The 17,627-nt window shown below is 44.1% G+C and overlaps 1 protein-coding gene across 7 annotated transcripts in view; it reads left to right on the forward strand.

Moving 5' to 3' along the window:
• Positions 1-3,079: 3,079 nt before the first annotated feature.
• Positions 3,080-17,627, forward strand: part of LOC132399482 (gametocyte-specific factor 1-like) — a 59,811-nt gene continuing 45,263 nt past the window's right edge. For 4 of the 7 annotated variants that reach the window (XM_059979903.1, XM_059979906.1, XM_059979901.1 and 1 more), the window contains exons 1-4: positions 3,097-3,241; positions 3,553-3,662; positions 14,777-14,903; positions 15,521-15,601. In XM_059979903.1, coding sequence (XP_059835886.1) covers positions 3,561-3,662; positions 14,777-14,903; positions 15,521-15,601 — 310 coding nt within the window. In that variant the 5' untranslated portion in view covers positions 3,097-3,241; positions 3,553-3,560. Of the gene's footprint in view, positions 3,242-3,552; positions 3,663-14,766; positions 14,904-15,520; positions 15,602-17,627 lie in introns of those variants that run through there. The other 3 variants (XM_059979902.1, XM_059979904.1, XM_059979907.1) reach the window with 3 other exon arrangements.

Consider the following 17,627-nt stretch of genomic DNA (forward strand, 5'->3'; position numbering starts at 1 on the left):
AACTTTGTTGCTTCTGTCACTGCTCTTCCAACAGGTCCCTGTTCTTTTGTACCTGCTCAATTGTATCACCATTCTTCTTCTTTGGAGTTTCCTTTTTCATCTTTTCAGTTGCTGACACTTTGAGACATTATGCTATTCGCTGAGACTCGTCTGCTGATTCGCAGTGAGCAGTGCAAATATTCATGGAGATAGTGAATGTTACCCATAGCTGGTTCAATTCCGTCCTTACCTGGTGCCCATCATACATATAGTTTTGTTGAAGGGGTTGGACATACATGGAATTGAGGACTCCAAACTTATCTTTTCCTTCGTAAACATGAGAAAATCTGCAGGTGCTCGAAGTCCCAGCAACACACACAAAATGCTGGTGAAACGCAGCAGGCCAGGTAGCACCTATAGGAAGAAGTACAGTTGACATTTTGGGCTTTGTTAGGACTAACTGAAAGAAAAGATAGTCAGAGATTTGAACCTCCCCCTCCCACTTTCAAATCTCAAGTCTCGGCCCAAAACATCGACTGTACTTCTTCCTATAGATGCTGTCTGGCCTGCTGTGTTCCACCAGCATTTTGTGTGTATTGCTTATTTTTTCCTTTCTGACTTATCTGCCTGCATTGTTAAAGGTGTTGAGATGTACTCCAGTCTGTTGATCTGCAGAACTTTTAAGACCATTTGTATCATCTATGGTATAAATTTTCATTTAAGCAACTAAAATTAATATTGGAGAACCCATTTGAAAGTGTAGGAAACGAGTGGGTATATTGAATATCTTTCCCTCCTATTCCAGCTTTTCAATGTAAACATTCCACTTAGATTTTGCATGATTTATCTGAAGCATTTTATATTTAAATCTTTTGGGATCACACCCTTTATCTGTTTAAACTTCCTCAAAAGAAGACTTAAAAACATCAATGTACAAGAAACTTATGGTTCTGATTTCTGTAATTAATCTTGTAAATTTTGCAAAATTATTCTCCCTTTCATATTTAGCAGTTGATGATTAATGAGTTATGCTGGATTATATTCAATAAAAAGACTAAAATTAATATAAAACAGCTAAAGTTCATCCAGCCCATCTAATCAATTCACTATTTATAAAGTAAAACCAGATTATTCTGGCTTTTCCTCACCATATCTAGTATCAGGTATCAGGTGAAATGGGAAATTGAGATTAGCTCTCCTTTTGTGATGGTCTTCTTTAGCTTGTGGGGAAAGTTGCACCAAGGTACAGTAGGCAAAGTGTTCCTGATGGCAGTGTGAATAAATGAATGACAAAATACAAAGAAGCAAATCTATTAAAAATACTATGCTGAGAAGAGTATCTTAATGATACCTTTCTACAAATCTGCCCATGTTTCTACTGCCTTGTCCCACAGGATGCAGAAAAGGGTCCAGAGTACCCTGCAGAGATTGCAGAACCAGTTCCCAGTGCCAGGCTCGATCAGAGCTATACAGCACAGATTTTGGTCAATGATGATGAAACTTATTTAAAACTTCCTTCCTCGTCCCTCACTCCCTCCTTCCCTTTCCCCATACTCCATCTTCCCCTCCCACCCTTGGACCCCTTTCCCCTCCCGCATTCTTACCCCTTTTCCCCTCCCCCATTCTTACCCCCTTTCCCCTCCCTCCCCATTGCCCTTTCATAATCCCCTTTCTCCTTCCCCCTCCCCTTTACCGTGTCCTCTTCCCCTCTCCACTTCCTCCTTCCTTTCCTCTCCCCCTACCTCTTCCACAACCTCCTCTCTCCTCCCCATTTCCCTGTCCCCCAGCCTACTCTCCCCTCCCCTTTTCTCTGTTTTCCTCCCTTATCCCCACCTCCCTTCAGGCTCACTATTCCCCTTGCCTCCCCCCCCATTTCCACATTCACCCTTTCCCTCCCTCCTTTTACCCTCCCCTAGCCTATTTCTTCCTCCCGCTTTCCTTCTCCCCTTCCACTTTCTCTCTCTCCACCTTCCCTTTTCCCTTCACTCCCCCTTTCGTCATTCCAGCTCCTCCCATTGCCCCTTCTCCCTCCCCTTTTCCCATCATCCCCCTTTCCCCATCCCCTCATTTACCATATCCCCATCCCACCATCCCCCATTAAACCCCTATTCCCCACCCCTCCCATTTTCCCTATTCCCTCTTCCCAGGGGGTTTCCACTCTCCCATTTTCCCCTCTTCCCCTCCCACATTCCACCATCCCCCATCCATTACACCCCCCTCTTATTCCCCATCCCGTCCTGCTTACCCCCATTCTCTCCTTTTCACCCATCCCCACATAACCTCCCCTCCCCTTCATCTCCACTCCCCATTGCCTCCCCTTCCTTCCTCCTATCCCCAGCCACTCCCCCTTCCCATCCCCCATTTCCTCACTCCTCCCCATTCCGTCCCTTACCCCATTCCACCACCCCCTCCCATTCCCTCATCCCTTTTTGTCCCTCCCCTTTTACCCATCCACACCCCCTCCACACTTTCCATCTGCTCCCCTTTTCCCTATCCCTCCCCACTTGTCCCCATTTGCCTTACCACCTCCTCCCTTCCCTCTTCACCCCACCCTCTCCTTCCCTCTTCCCCCCACCCTTCCCTCTTCCCCCCACCCTCTCCTTCCCATCGACCCATTCAGCTCCCTTCTCTCACTTTCAATCCCACTTCCCCATTGCCCCATTCACCTCCACTCCTCCATTCCCAGTTGCCTTTTCTCATTCCCCTATCTCCCCTTCTCCCATTTTCCCCATCCTTACCTTATCCCTCCTGATCCCCTATCCCCACTTATACCTCCCTTACCCCCTTTCCTCATCTGCCACCCATCCCTCTCCCCTTTTCATCTTTTCTCTCATTCCCTATCCCACATTCCCACTTTTTCCCATCCTCCACGTCCACTCCTCCCCATCTCACCCCCACGCTCCCCTCCCACCTCCATTTACTCCCTAATACCACTGCTTTCCCCATGCCCCCTTTTACCACTTTCCCTCTTTTACTCCTCCCCCTCCCCTTTCAACTCATTTCCTCTGATCTTCTCGGCCTTCCCCCCCACACCGTTCAGCACGCCTGCGCGACCCTGAAACCCACACGCATCTCGCACCCCTCCCCCTCTCCCGCTCATATTTGCGACACGTGATCCGAGGTCACGGGGTCTGATGCCCGAGAGTGAGGAGGAATAGCGCGCGGAGTGGCGGGCGTTAGGCGGCTGCTTTTGAAAACCTTCATTTGCTGTTGGCTTGGGGACAGGTATAGAGCTGAGGGGATGTCGGGCACTGGGACGGAGGTCAGTGATCGGTGATGGGGTAGTGTGAGCGTTTCGGTCGTGTTGCCGGGGGTGGGTGGGTTCCGGTGATAGTGAAGGGATGCTGTTGGGAGGTTTTGATTCATCTAGAGTAGTTGGAACGCAGCTTTTGGTCGTATAGATTCCCCACCATCCAGCCTTTCCCATCCCTCTCCCATCTCCCCACCCTACTTGTTGTTGTCTTCCCCTCCCCTGCCTTTCTCTCCCTAGCTGTTCACACTGTACAAATTTAAATATTGAGCAATTTAATCCTGAATCAGATTGTTCCTTTTGGTGCTAATTTAAATTTGTAGTTTGCAGAATGAGTTCCATTGACCCCGAAGACCTTCTGCAGTGTCCCTATGACAAGAGCCACCACATTCGTGCCTGCAGGTTCCCTTATCACCTCGTAAAGTGCAGGAAAGTAAGTCTCATAGTTTTAAGCCACTGGGTAACAGAACATACTGGCTGCACAACATTCTGATATACAATACATTTCCCAGCTGGTAGAGTTACGGTTGGAACTTAGTATTAAGGATCCAGGCAACTTGTAACACAACAAAGCTGTGTTGATCAAGAAGGCAGAAGTGGAAGAGTACAAAGATTTTTGGAGAGTTGTAGAGATGCTTAGTTCTCAAAAAGCTAACACAACGTCAGTATGCTCCGGTATAATTTCATTCTATGGAAGATGAGCAGTGAATAAAATTAAGAAAGCTTTGCCTGTTTTTAAATATGTTGTTAACCATCCTTTTAAGTAAACACTGGGATTGGGCATACTTCCACTTCAGTCTTTGTGATTTGTGATGGCTGATGAGGTGGATGGATGTGTAGTTTCTGAGATTAGCTGTGGGTAGCTGAATAGTTTGTGAGATGGTGCACTCTTAGCACAGTGTGCTCCTAATGGGTGGGACTCATGAGTGTGTATTTCTTGGATTTCTTCAAGGTGGATTTGACCACATCCTTGAACAATTTACTTTCACCACTTGGTGATCTCTCTGGATAACAGCTCAGGAGTCTGGTGGGGTGTGTAAGTGATGTGGAGTAACCAGGAGTTCAGTGTTTGGGATGTTCACTTGGATGAAGATACTGGCATAGGTCATAAGTGTTAATGTGCTCAGGCTGTTTCTCAAGATTGAGGAATCGAGATCTGGAAGGCAAGTGATTGAGATGAGAGGGGAGCTATCTAATAGGAACCTGAATGGAAATACAGTAGCAGATATATGGAATGAACTGTGGAAGAAGTGGCTAAGCAGATACATTAACATTTAAAAGAGACGTAAATAGGAAAGGTTTACAGGAAGTGTGTAGTGTGACTGGTGGAAAGGTCAGGCAGGTGATGGGGCAAAATTACGGTCAGTGGGATGAGCTGCATTGCAACAGACAATATTGAAAAGGGTGATGAATACAGAATGAGGGTGTTTGTTATATTTGAATGCATATATAGGGAATAAGGCAGATGATCTTGTTGGCTGGAATGATGTGGGCATTGCTGAGTTGTGGCTGAAGAAGATTATGCAGGTAGCCCCTGAGTTACGAACGTCCGACTTACGGACAACTCGTACTTATGAACCAAGGAAGGAGAATGCTGTTCGCCATTTTAAGTTGGATCGCAATGCCATCTGCCATTGTCATGGACACTGTGTTGAGTGTTTAACTTTGTATTTGGCTTAAATTTTTTTTAGTAAGGTTCACCCTGACCCCGACCCCACCCCCCTCCCTCCCGTTCCAGTCGGCTGGTGGCGCAGTGAGATCAGTGAGTTCGATCCAGTGACAGAGTGCTCCCGTGCCGGGTTGATGACGATCCAGTGACTCCCGTACCATCCGTGCTGGGTTGATGTCGAGCTCACAACTTGACCTCGTTAAAAAAAAAACACTGCCACCTCCAGTTTAAATACTCAAGCGGAATATTGTGGAGGATCAAATACCCAAACCCAGCACAGCCCCCACTTGTCCCATTTAGCCTGTCTCAATGTGGTGGTCCTTAGGACCCAGCGGACCTCGGGAGCTGGCGGAGGTCGGGTCCCGCTGCCCGCAGTGTTTCTGTTCCATTGATGAGAAGCGATAGCGATTGAAAATAAAGTGGAAATAATAAAGCATTTGGAAAGAGGTGAAATGCCATCAGTCATTGGAAAAGCATTAGGCTACAGTTGTTCAACGATCGGAACAATTTTAAAGGATAACTGATAAAATGAGAATAATGGAGTATGTGAAACACCCTGTCCTGATGAAAGCTACAATTATTACTAAGCAACGCAGCAGTTTAATTATTGGAATATATATGTTCCTTAAGTGTTTTATATGCATAGAAAGGTAAAATATATACTATATACTAAGACAAACGTTTGATGAACTGACGTTTAATAACACTGGGTGTACTTGTTCCGACTTGCGTACAAATCCGACTTCAAGACGGACTCAGGAATGGAACTCGTACGTAACCCGGGGACTGCCTGTAGTTGGGAGCTTAATGTGCAAGTTGATACATTGTATCAACTGGACATGCAGTTAGGCAGAGGGAGTGAAAATGAAGTTAGTAAAAATGAAATTAAATCTTTAGAAAAAACTGACATACGATTGGAAAGTGTAGAATCCTTGTGGGTAGATGTAAGAAACGGCAAGGTTTAAAAAAAACCCTTTTGGGAGTTATATGTGGGCCTCTGAGCAGTAGCCAGGATGTGGGCTACAAATTACAGGCAGTCCCTGGGTTACGTATGAGTTCTGTTCCTGAATCTGTTTTTAAGTTGGATTTGTTTGTAAGTCGGAAAAAGTACATCCGGTATTATTTAGCGTCAGTTAGTCAAATGCTTGTCTTAGCACATAGTATATATTTTACCTTTCTATAGATACAGAATAGTTAAACACATGTATTCCAGTAATTAAACCATTGCGTTGCTTAGTAATAATCGTAGCTTTCATCGGGGCAGGGTAATTCACATGCTCCATTATTCTCACTTTATCCGTTATCCTTTAAAATTGTTCTGATCGTTGACCGACTGTAGCCTCACACTTTTAAAATGACCGATGGTGTTTCACCTCTTTCCAAACGCTTTATTATTTCCACTTTATTTTCAATCACAATCGCTTCTTGTCAATGGAACAGAAACACTGCGGGCGGCAGGTCCCGAGCTGTGCCAGCTCCCGAGGTCCGCTGGATCCTAAGGACCAGTGTACTGAATTCCCCGGGTCCTAAACTCCACCGCACTGAGACAGGTTAAATGGGATAAGTGGGGGCTGTGCTGGGTTTGGGTATTTGATCCTCCACAATATTCCGTGTGGGAATTTAAACTGGAGGTGGCAGTGTTTTTTTTACAAGGTCGAGTTGCAAGCTCGACATCAGCCTGGCACGGATGGTACAGGAGTCACTGGATCGACATCAACCCAGCAGGGGAGCGGTCTGTCACTAAATTGAACTTGGGAACCTCTGTTCTCCAGCCCGGTGCTGATTTCACTGCGCCACCAGCCGACCACAATGGGGAGGCGGGGTCAGAGTGAATCTTACTAAGAAAAATTTAAGCCAAATACAAAGTTAAACACCCAACACAGCGTCAACGGCAGCGACTTAAAATGGCGGACGGTGTTCTCCTCCCTCGGTTCGTAAGTACGAGTTGTCCGTAAGTCAGATGTTCGTAACTCGGGGACTACTTGTACAACATCTCAGTTGGACAATGTTATAATAGTTGAGGGATTTCAATATGCAGGGAAATTGGGAAAATCGAGTTGGTGCTGGATTCCAAGAGAGTGAATTTATAGAATGGCTGCAAGGTGGCTTGGGTTAAGCCCATAAATGGAAAGGCAGTTCTGCACTGGGTGTTGTATCATGAACCAGATTTGATTGTGGAACTTAAGGTAAAGGAACACTTGGGAGATAGTGATCCAATTCACTGCAGTTTGAGACGGAGAAGATAGAGTTGGGTGTATAAGTATTATGTAATAAATGGAATTACAGAAGCATAACAGGGGAGCTGGCCAAAGTTGATTGGAAGAAAACACCATCTGGGATGACAGCACAGCAGCAGTGGCTGGAGTTTCTCGGAGCAATTCAGAATGCGCAAGGTGGATATATCACAAATAAATATAGTATTCTACTTCCAGACAAGGGAAGTCAAAGTCAACATTAATGCAAAAGGAAGGACATAAAATAGAGCAAAAATTAGGAGATTAGGAGAGTGGACAAAGAATAGTCAGGAAGTGTATGGTAATACACTTTGAAGGAATAAAAATATAGACTATTTGCTAAACGGGAATGAAATTCAAAACTCCAAAGTGCAAAAGGATTTGGGAGTCCTTGTACAGGATTCACTAAAGATTTAACTTGCAGGTTGAGTTGGTGGTGAGGAAGCCAAATTCAATGTTAGCATTCATTTCAAGACAACTAGAATGTAATAATGCACTGGTGAGGCCTTACTGGAGTATTGTGAGCAGTTTTGCATTCCTTATTGAAGAAAGGATGAGCTGACATTGGAGAGGGTTCAAAAGAAGTTCATGAAAAAAGTTCTGGGAATGAAAGACTTGTCATCTGAGGAGTGTTTGATGGCTCTGGGCGAAGAATGAGAGGGAATCTCATTGTTGAAAGGCCTACATATAGTGGATGTGGAGAGGACGTTCCTAGAGTGGAGGAAGTTTAGGACCAGAGGAGCACTCATTTAGAATGGAGATGGAGGAATTTCTTTAGCCAGAGAGTGGTAAATCTGGAATTCATTGCTACAGGCAGTTGTGGAGACCAAGTCTGTATTTATCTTTAAGGCAGAGGTTGATAGATTCTTGATTGTTCAAGACGTGAATGGATATAGGGAGAAGGCAGGAGATTGGGTCTGAGAGGAAAAATGGTGATCCATCCAAAAAAGATGGTGGATCCCTGCGAGAATCTATGGTGGAAAATGGTGGAGCTTACTTGATGGGCCAAATGGCCTAATTTCCTGTATCTTGTGGTAAGCCAATAATACTCTGTTCAGTGGTATTGTTTGAAGAAGAAAATTGGCTCCTCTGCTCTTGGAAAAGGTACAATGGAATGCTAAGAGAGCAGAATCACTTCCTAATAATGTCTTGTTGGAAAGGCAGCATCTCCATTCAGTGCAACATTACTTCAGAACTGGGATCTTGAACTCTTGAGTGAGGTTATCCTTTGATAACCACAGTTTATCAAGGGTTGGAGAAAAGGAAGTGTGAGGTAGATATTTTCTGATCTCAAGAGATAGACAATAGGTGCAGAAGTAGACCATTCGGCCCCTTGAGTCTGCACCGCCATTCTGAGATCATGGCTGATCATTCACTATAATAGACAATAAATAATATGTAGAGCCATGGAGGTGGCAAAATGGCAACAAGGACAATATCCAGACACAACGACAATGACACATGCAGTTTGGCAAGGACTGCTCACCATCATGGACTAAAAGAGGAAACACAGCACTACAGCCAATTTTGCCACTTCACCCTGGACGAGTTTGATGTTTTTATGCTTGGTTTGAGATTGATAGGACTGAATCCCCAAGGTGAGCTGCCAGTGAGACCTGCACGGTGGTATTCTCTAAGGCTGAGGTACATAGAACATTCAGCCGCAAGGAAGCAGGGCTGGACGACATCCCAGGGCGTGTCCTTAAAGTGTGCGCTGAACAGCTGGCAGTGGGTTTACAGACATTTTTAATCTCTCCCTCTCCCAGTGTGTAGTGCCCTTCTGTACCTAAGAAAACCAAGGCAGCATGCCTGAATGATAGGGCACCTGTCTTACTCTGCTCAATTATAAGCAAATGCTTTGAGAGGCTGGTTAAAGTTGACCTCTGTAGCATGCTGGCACCCACATTGGACCTCCTACAATTCACCTACTGACAGAACTGGTCTACCGATGACACCATAGTCACAGCACTACACACTGACCTCACTCACCTGGAGAAGAGGGAATGCTGTTGCTGGACTACAGTTCAGCATTTAACATCATCATTCCCTCAGACTTGACAGGAGGGTCAGAGATCTCAGCCTGTACCCCACCTTGTGCAGCTGGATCCTAGACTTCCTATCGGATCGCAGACAGGTGGTAAGGATGGCTGCCTTCACCTCTGACCCTCAACATAGATGCCCCTAGGGTTGTGTTCTGGATCCCCTCCTCTACTTCCTTTACACCCACGACTGTACTGCCATACACAGCTCCAATCTGCTGAACAAATTTGCAGATGACGCAACTTTGACCTTATTTCTAGCGGTAATGAGACAGCCTGCAGAGGAGAGGTTGACACCCTGACATAGTAGCGCCAGGATAATAACCTCTCCCTCAATGTCCAAAAAACAAAAGATTAACATCAAAGTGTGTGTAGTTGAGAGCAGTTTCAAGTTCTGTGGGATAAACATCACCGAGGATCTCACCTGGACTGTACACACTAGCTATGTGGCAAAGAAAAAGCACAACAACTCTTCTACCTTCAGGTGACTGAAGTTTGGCATGGGCCCCCAAATCCTCAAGACCTTCTTGTGAGGCACCATTGAGAGCATACTAACTGACTGTATTACCGCCTGCTACGGGAATTGCGCCAACCTTGATTGCTGGAGTGCTTCTGGATGTGAACTTGCCTTCGTTGAGGACATTTATAGCAGCAGGGGCAGAAAGAAGGCCTGGAAGATCACTGGGGACTCCAGTCACCCCAAATGAAAACTGTTTCAGTTGCTGCTGTCTGACAAATGATACTGCAGCGTTAAAGCCAAAGCCAACAAGCTATGGGCCAGCTTCTTTCTACAAGCCATTAGATTTTTAAATTCACCTGTCTGAGGCTAGTACAAAAATTGCATGGGTCTCTGCAGAGGTATTTAAAACATCCTTTGCCAGAGGAATGGAGGATAGCTAATAGGAGCAGAATTAGGCCACTCAGCCCATCAAGTCTGTTCTGCCATTCCTTCCTAGCTGATCCCAGATCCACTCAACCTCATACACCTGCTTTCTTGTCATAGCCTGACCAATCTGGAAGTTATCAATTAAAGCTGTTACATCGTTCAAGTAAGGATCCAAGAATATGTCAGGAAATAATTGGCTAGAGAGCCTGATGTTAGTTGTGGGTAAATTATTGTAAGGTATTCCAAGGGACTGGATATACAAGTATTTGGATAGACAGGGCATGATTAGGGATAGTAAATGTGGGTTTGTGTATGGTAGGTTGTGTCTAATCAATCTAAGTTTTTCAAGAGTGGTTACCAGGAAAGTTGATGAAAGAAAGGCAGTGGATGGTGTCTACATGGACTTTAGCAAGCCCCCTCGTAAGGTCAAGTGGGAGGCTATCAAAAAGATTCAGTCACTTGGTTTTCAAGATGAAGTAGCAAATTGGATTCAATATTGGCTTTGCAGGAGAAGCCATTGAGTAGTAGCAGATGGTTGCCTCTTTGGAGGCCTGTAACTAGTCGTGTGCTGCGGGGTCGGTACAGTTGTTGTATATCAATGATCTGGACAGTAATGTGGTAACTGCACAAGTCTGGATAAGCTGGAAAAAGGGCAGATAGAATTTAATGCAGACAAGTGTGAGGTGTTAAATTTTGGGAAGATAGGGTAGGAATGCAGAGTCAATGGTAGGGTACTGAGGAGTGTCCTACCATTCCCTTGGACCCTGCGCAGAAATAGCAGGTACCACAGTAGAGTATGTGGTAAACTGAATAGCAAATTAGTGGATAACACAAAGATTGTGGGTGTAGTGGACAGTGAGGAAGACTATCATAGTCTGGACCAGCTGGGAAAATGGGCTGGAATAAGTGGCAGATGAAATTTAATGCAGACGAATGTGAGCTGTTGCATTTGGGAGGACAAGCCAGGGTAGGTCTTGAATGGTGAATGGAAGGGCACTGAGGAATGCAGTAGAACAGAGGGATGCGGGAGTATAGATCTATATTCCATCAAAGGGGTGTCAGTGATAGATAGGGTCGTAAAGATGGCTTTGGCACATTGGGCCTCATAAAACAAAATAGTAAGTCTAGGAGTTGGGATGTTATGTTGAAGTATAAGACATCGAGAGGCCTGATTTGGAGCATTGTGTGCATTTTGGTTGCCTACCTCTAGGAAACATCTCAATAAGATTGAAAAACTGCAAAGAAAATTTACAAGGATATTGCTACAACTTGAATTACAGGAAAAGGTTGAATAGATTAGAACTTTATTTCCTATAGCATTGAAGAATGATGGGAGAGAAAGGTATTGCAATTCTGAGGGATTTGGGTAGGGTTGGCTTTTCCATTGAGGTAGGGTGAGATTAGAACTAGAGGTTGTGCGTTAATGATGAAAGGTGAAATATTTCAGGGGAACGTGTGGAGGAACAACTTCACTCAGAGGGTGGTGAAATGATAGAACAAGCTGCTAGCAGAAGTGGTGGTTGTGGGTTCGATTTCACCATTTAAGAAAAAATTGATTAGGTACATGGATGGGAGGGTTATAGAGGGCTATGATCTGGGTGCAGGTCGATAGGACTAGGCAGATTTCTAGTCCATGCTGAATTATTAGGGCCAAAGGGCCTGTATTGTACTGTAGAGTTCAATAATTCTATACCACTATAAGAGGAATAGGCAGAGTGGACAGCCAGCGCCTCTTCCCCAGAGCACCACTGCTAAGTACAAGAGGACATGGCTTTAAGGTAAGGGGAGGGAAGTTCAAGGGGGATATTAGAGGAAGGTTTTTCACTCAGAGTGGTTGGTGCGTGGAATGCGCTGCCTGAGTCAGTGGCAGGCAGATACAGATACACTAGTGAAGTTTAAGAGACTACCAGACAGGTATATGGAGGAATTTAAGGTGGGGGGGGTTATATGGGAGGCAGGGTTTGAGGGTCGGCACAACATTGTGGGCTGAAGGGCCTGTAATGTGCTGTACTATTCTATGTTCTATACAACATCATGGGCCAAAGAGCCAGGACTTGAGCTACAGGGAAAGATTGAGTATGTTATGACTTCATTCCTTAGAGTGTAGGAGAATTAAAGGTGATTTGATAGAGCTGTACAAGATTATGAGGGGTATAGGTAGGGTAGATTAAAGCAGACTTTGTTCACTGAGGTTGTGTGAGAGTAGACATAGAGGCCATAGGTTAATGGTGAATGTGAAATATTTAAGGAGAAACTGAGAGGAGCATTTCTTCACTGAGGATATCGCAAGTGTGGATCAATCTGCCAGTGGAAGTCATGGTTGTAGGTTTGATTGTAACATTCAAGAGAAGTTTGGTTATAAACATAGATTTGTGATATTTCCCATTTCAGTCGATCATTATAAAGTTGATTAGTATTACTAATCAGGTTATGTTCTCCACAAGCAAGAGAAAATCTGCAGATGCTGGAAAGCTGAGCGACACAGAAAATACTGGAGGAATGCAGCAGGCCAGGCACAATCTGTGGGGGAAAAAAAACTACAGATGATGTTTTGGGCCAGAACCCTTTGGCAGGACTGGAGGAAAAAATGCTGATTCAAAAGGTTGGGGCAAGGGAGAGAGAAACACAGTTGATAGGTGAAACCTGGAGGGGGATGGATGAAGTAAAGTGCTGGGAATTTAATTGTTGAGATGAGGCAAGAGGGAAAAGGGGATGGAAAATGGAGAAGGGGGTTAGTTGGGGGGCATTGCCAGAGGCTTGAGAAATTGATGTTCATGCTACAAGTTTGGAGACTACCCAAATGGGATATAAGGTATTGCTCCTTCAACCCAAGTGTGGCCTTGTCACAACAGTGGAGGAGGATGGACATACCGGAATAGGAAGAGGAATTAAAATGGGCAGCCACTGGGAGATCTGGCTTGTTCTGGCGGAGATGCTCGGTGAAGTGGTCACCTAATCTACGTCAGGTCTCACCAATGTACAGGAGGCCACACCGGGAGCACTGAACACAGCAAACGACCCCCAACAGACTCACAGGTGAATAGTTGCCTCATCTGGAAGGACTGTTCAGGGCTCAGAATGGTGGTGTAGGGGCAGGTGCAGCTTCGCCGAGCATCTGCACTCTGCCAGAACAAGCGGAATCTCCCAGTAGCCACCTATTTTAATTCCACTTCCCATTCCCATTCTGGTATGTCTGTCCACGGCCTCCTCCACTGTTGTGATGAGGCCACACTTGGACTGGAGGAACAACACCTTGAATTCCATTTGGATAGCCTCCAACCTGATAGCATGAACATTAACCAGATAACAATTACAGCACGGAAGCAGGCCATCTCGGCCCTTCTAGTCCATGCCGAATGAATACTCTCACCTAGTCCCACCTACCTGCACTCATCCCATTTCCTCTCCCTTTACTCTCTCCCTTTACTCCCTCCATTTCTTTCTTGTCCATATACCTATCCAATTTTTTTTTTAATGACAAAATCAAACCTGCCTCTACCACTTCTACTGGAAGCTCGTTCCACACAGCTACCACTCTGAGTAAAGAAGTTCCCCCTCGTGTTACCCCTAAACTTTCCCCCCTAACTCTCAACTCATGCCCTCTTGTTTGAATCTCCCCTGCTCTCAATGGAAAACAGCCTATCCACGTCAACTCTATCTATCCCCCTCATAATTTTAAATACCTCTATCAAGTCCCTCCTCAACCTTCTACGCTCCAAAGAACATTGATATCTCAAACTTCTGGTAATGCCCCCCCCCCCCCAACCCCCCTTCTCCACTTCCCATCCTCTTTTCCCTCCCTCACCTCATCTCAACTATCAACTTCCCAGCTCTTTACTTCATCCCTCTCCCTCCAGGTTTTACCTATCACCTGGTGCTTCTCTCTCCCTTCAGCCTACTTTTTAAATCTACTCAGCTTTTTTTCTCCAGTCCTGCCAAAGGGCTTCAGCCCAAAGCATTGACTGTACTTTCTCCATACATGTTGACTGGCCTGCTGAGTTCCTCCAGCATTTTAAGTTATGTTCTCCACTTGAATTGTATTTGTATCTAGAGTAAAGGTCTTGTGTAAGTGACCAAATAACAGCAGATACAGAGTGGTTTGCAGAACCAAGCGAGAATTTCTGAGCTAAGTGTTTTGGTTTGACTTCTCTCAGTGATCTTCCTGACTGATATTTTTCAAGCTTGAGTTACTCATGAACCAAACATAGCAGTCGTCTTATTCAGTGTGTGTGTGTGTGTGTGTGTGTGTGTTTTTAATTTGAAACCAAACTTAGATGTACGTTCTTCATTTTCAAATCATTTTGTGAAATATCTGTGGATTGTGTTGAACTGTTTTACTGACAGATGCTGCAGTTTGGAAAACAGTGTTATTGAGGGATCTGGCTGTTTATATACATTTGATAATTCATCATATATTTGTTTCCTCCTCAAGCCTACTTCCAACCAAGCTTTTGGACATCTGTCAATATTGCACTGTCTTATTCCTCTATGGTGATTAGAGATGTTTAATGTAATTTGTTTGCTACCTTTGGTGTTTTAATGTTATATTATTTGATGAAGATTTCAAACTGGCGTAACCAAACTAATTTATAATCCTAAATGTATATAAACTAGTGACTCAAAGGTGAAACAAGCAGGAAGCATATGTATGTACTGTATTTTGCATCTAATTAAATGGTCTCCAAATAATTTTTTTTATTCTTATTCTGGCTTTGTAAGAATTTCCCTGACATAGCTCGGAAATTAGAGTCCTGTCCATTCAATGCAAGACACTGTATCCCAAAAGCGGAAATGATGCATCATATCATGAATTGTGTGGACAAGAAAGTCATTGAGGAAGAGTTTGGTAAGAACAGTGATGCTATTATACATTGGGGCAGGGAAGTTGGAATTAAATTCAAGCTAAAATTACAAAACAAGCTGGAGGGATTCAGTAGATCAGGCAGCATCTGTGGAGGCAGAGTGATGATCTGGATGCCATGCACAGTCATGACCCAAAATATTGCTCAAACAGTGAATTCCTCTAGTCATTGGTTCTTCCCAAATTTGCAGTCTCTTGTCTATAACTAATATTACAAGGGAATGTATTATAAATTTAGTCAGATAATTTTAGATTGCAGTTTGTGAATTTTAGATTGCAGTTTGCACGGAGATCAGCATGCTGTCTGGGTTACGTACTAAGGTGCTTGCTGTAAATGTGTCACATTGGGTGTGTTTGGTGTTTTGATTGCATGGGTTGAATAATCTGGGTGCTGAGAAAGGTGTCCTATGGTTTTTATGTAAAGCCCCTTTGGGCTGAATTGATTTTAATCATGTTTGATGGTTTAGATCAGGGTGCCAACTCTGGAGTTTGGTGTTTGGTGTATGTGTGGGGTTGTAGATATTGTTGTGTGAATATTGGGGTAATTCTGAAACTGACATATTGAAATGTAAGATGTGTTCATTGCTTCCCTCAATTCACAGTTTTCAATGCCCAAGGAAAGCCTTATGATATCCCTCAAAGTTCATGGCAGTGTCCTCCCCCTGAGGAAGACTGGGACAAAGGTTGGTGTTGAGTATACTTTGATTGTCCTTCACTCAATTTGTTTCTGTTTTCTTCTGTCTCAGCATTACCTATCAATCCTCTCCATTAAATAGTTGCCTATCCATATTAATCCTTATAACCATATAACAATCACAGCACGGAAACAGGCCATCTCGGCCCTCCTAGTCCGTGCTGAACTCTTAATCTCACCTAGTTCCACCTACCTGCACTCAGCCCATAACCCTCCACTCCTTTCCTGTCCATATACCTATCTAATTTTACCTTAAATGACACAACTGAACTGGCCTCTACTACTTCTACAGGAAGCTCATTCCACACAGCTATCACTCTCTGAGTAAAGAAATACCCCCTCGTGTTTCCCTTAAACTTTTGCCCCCTAACTCTCAAATCATGTCCTCTTGTTTGAATAAAACAGTATGAAACAGACCCCAATTTCTTTGCCTTCTGAATGGATACCACAGCAAAGAGGGGAGGGAGGTAAAACTGGTGTAACTGATGAAGAGAATGCCAGTAAAATCTCAAAAGGATGGTTGGTAAAAATTGATAAAAGGAGCAAGTAGAAAAATTGACAATGTATATCAAATGAACAAGTCCCCTGGTCCATAGAACCATAGAACACTACAGCACAGAAAACAGGCCATTCGGCCCTTCTAGTCTGCCAAAAATTATTCCGTTAGTCCTGTTGACCTGCACCCAGTCCATAACCCTCCAGACCTCTCCAATCCATGTATCTATCCAATTTATTCTTAAAACTTAAGAGTGAGCCCGCATTTACCATGTCAGGAGGCAGCCCGTTCCACACAATGTTTCCCCTAAACCTTTCCCCTTTCACCCTAAAGCCATGTCCCCTCATTTATCTCTCGTAATCTAAGTGGAAAAAGCCTACTCGCACTTACTCTGTCCGTACCCCTCATAATTTTGTAAACTTCTGCCAAATCTCCCCCTCATTCTTCTACACTCTAAGGAATAAAGTCCTAACCTGTTCACTTTCCCTGTAACTCAACTCCTGAAGACCTGGCAACATTCTAGTAAATCTTCTCTGCACTCTTTCAGTCTTACTGATAGCCTTTCTATAGTCAGGTGACCAGAACTGCACACAATACTCCAAAGTACTGAACTTTGAGGGATATCATAAGCCTCAGCAATGTCTTATACAACCTCACCATATCATCCCTACTCCTATATTCAATACTTTGATTTATGAATGCCAAGATGCCAAAAGCCGCCTTTACAACCCTGTCTACCTGTGACACCACTTTCAGCAAATTATGTATCTAAACTCCCAGATCCCCTTGTTCCTTCACACTCCTCAGTACCCTTCCATTTACTGTGTATGTCCTACCTCGATTTGTCCTTCCAAAATGCAACACCTCACACTTTTCTGCATTAAATTCCATCTGCCATTTTCTGGCCCAGTTTTCCAGTTTGTCCAGATCCCTCTGCAAGCTTTGAGATCCTTGTTGTCCACAACACCTTCAATCTTAGTGTCATCAGCAAACTTGCTGATCCAATTTACCACATTATCATTTAGATCATAGATCTAGACAACAAACAACAATGGTCCCAGCACAGATCCCTGAGGCACACCATTAGTCACTGGCATCCAGTCTGAGAAGCAATCATCTGCTACCACTCTGTCTTCTCCCACACAGCCAATTTCAAATCCAGTTTACAACCTCTCCATGGATACCTACTGTCTGAACCTTCTGAACTAACTTCCCATGTGGGACCTTGTCAAAGGCCTTAATAAAGTCCATGCCTTTCCACAACATCCACAGCCTTTCCTTCATCTACTTTCTTGGTAACCACTTCAAAAAAAACTCTACATGATTCATTAAACATGATCTACCACGCACATAGCCATGCGGACTATCATTAATCAGCACTTGGCTGTCCAAATACTTGTATATCCAAACACCTAAGAACTCCTAATAATTTACCTACTTCTGATGTCAGGCTCACCGGCCTGTAATTACCTAGTTTACTTTCGGAGCCTTTTTTTAAACAACGGAACAACATGAGATA

The sequence above is a fragment of the Hypanus sabinus genome, chromosome 9, assembly GCF_030144855.1.
Source record: "Hypanus sabinus isolate sHypSab1 chromosome 9, sHypSab1.hap1, whole genome shotgun sequence".
NCBI classification, from domain to species: Eukaryota; Metazoa; Chordata; class Chondrichthyes; order Myliobatiformes; family Dasyatidae; genus Hypanus; species Hypanus sabinus.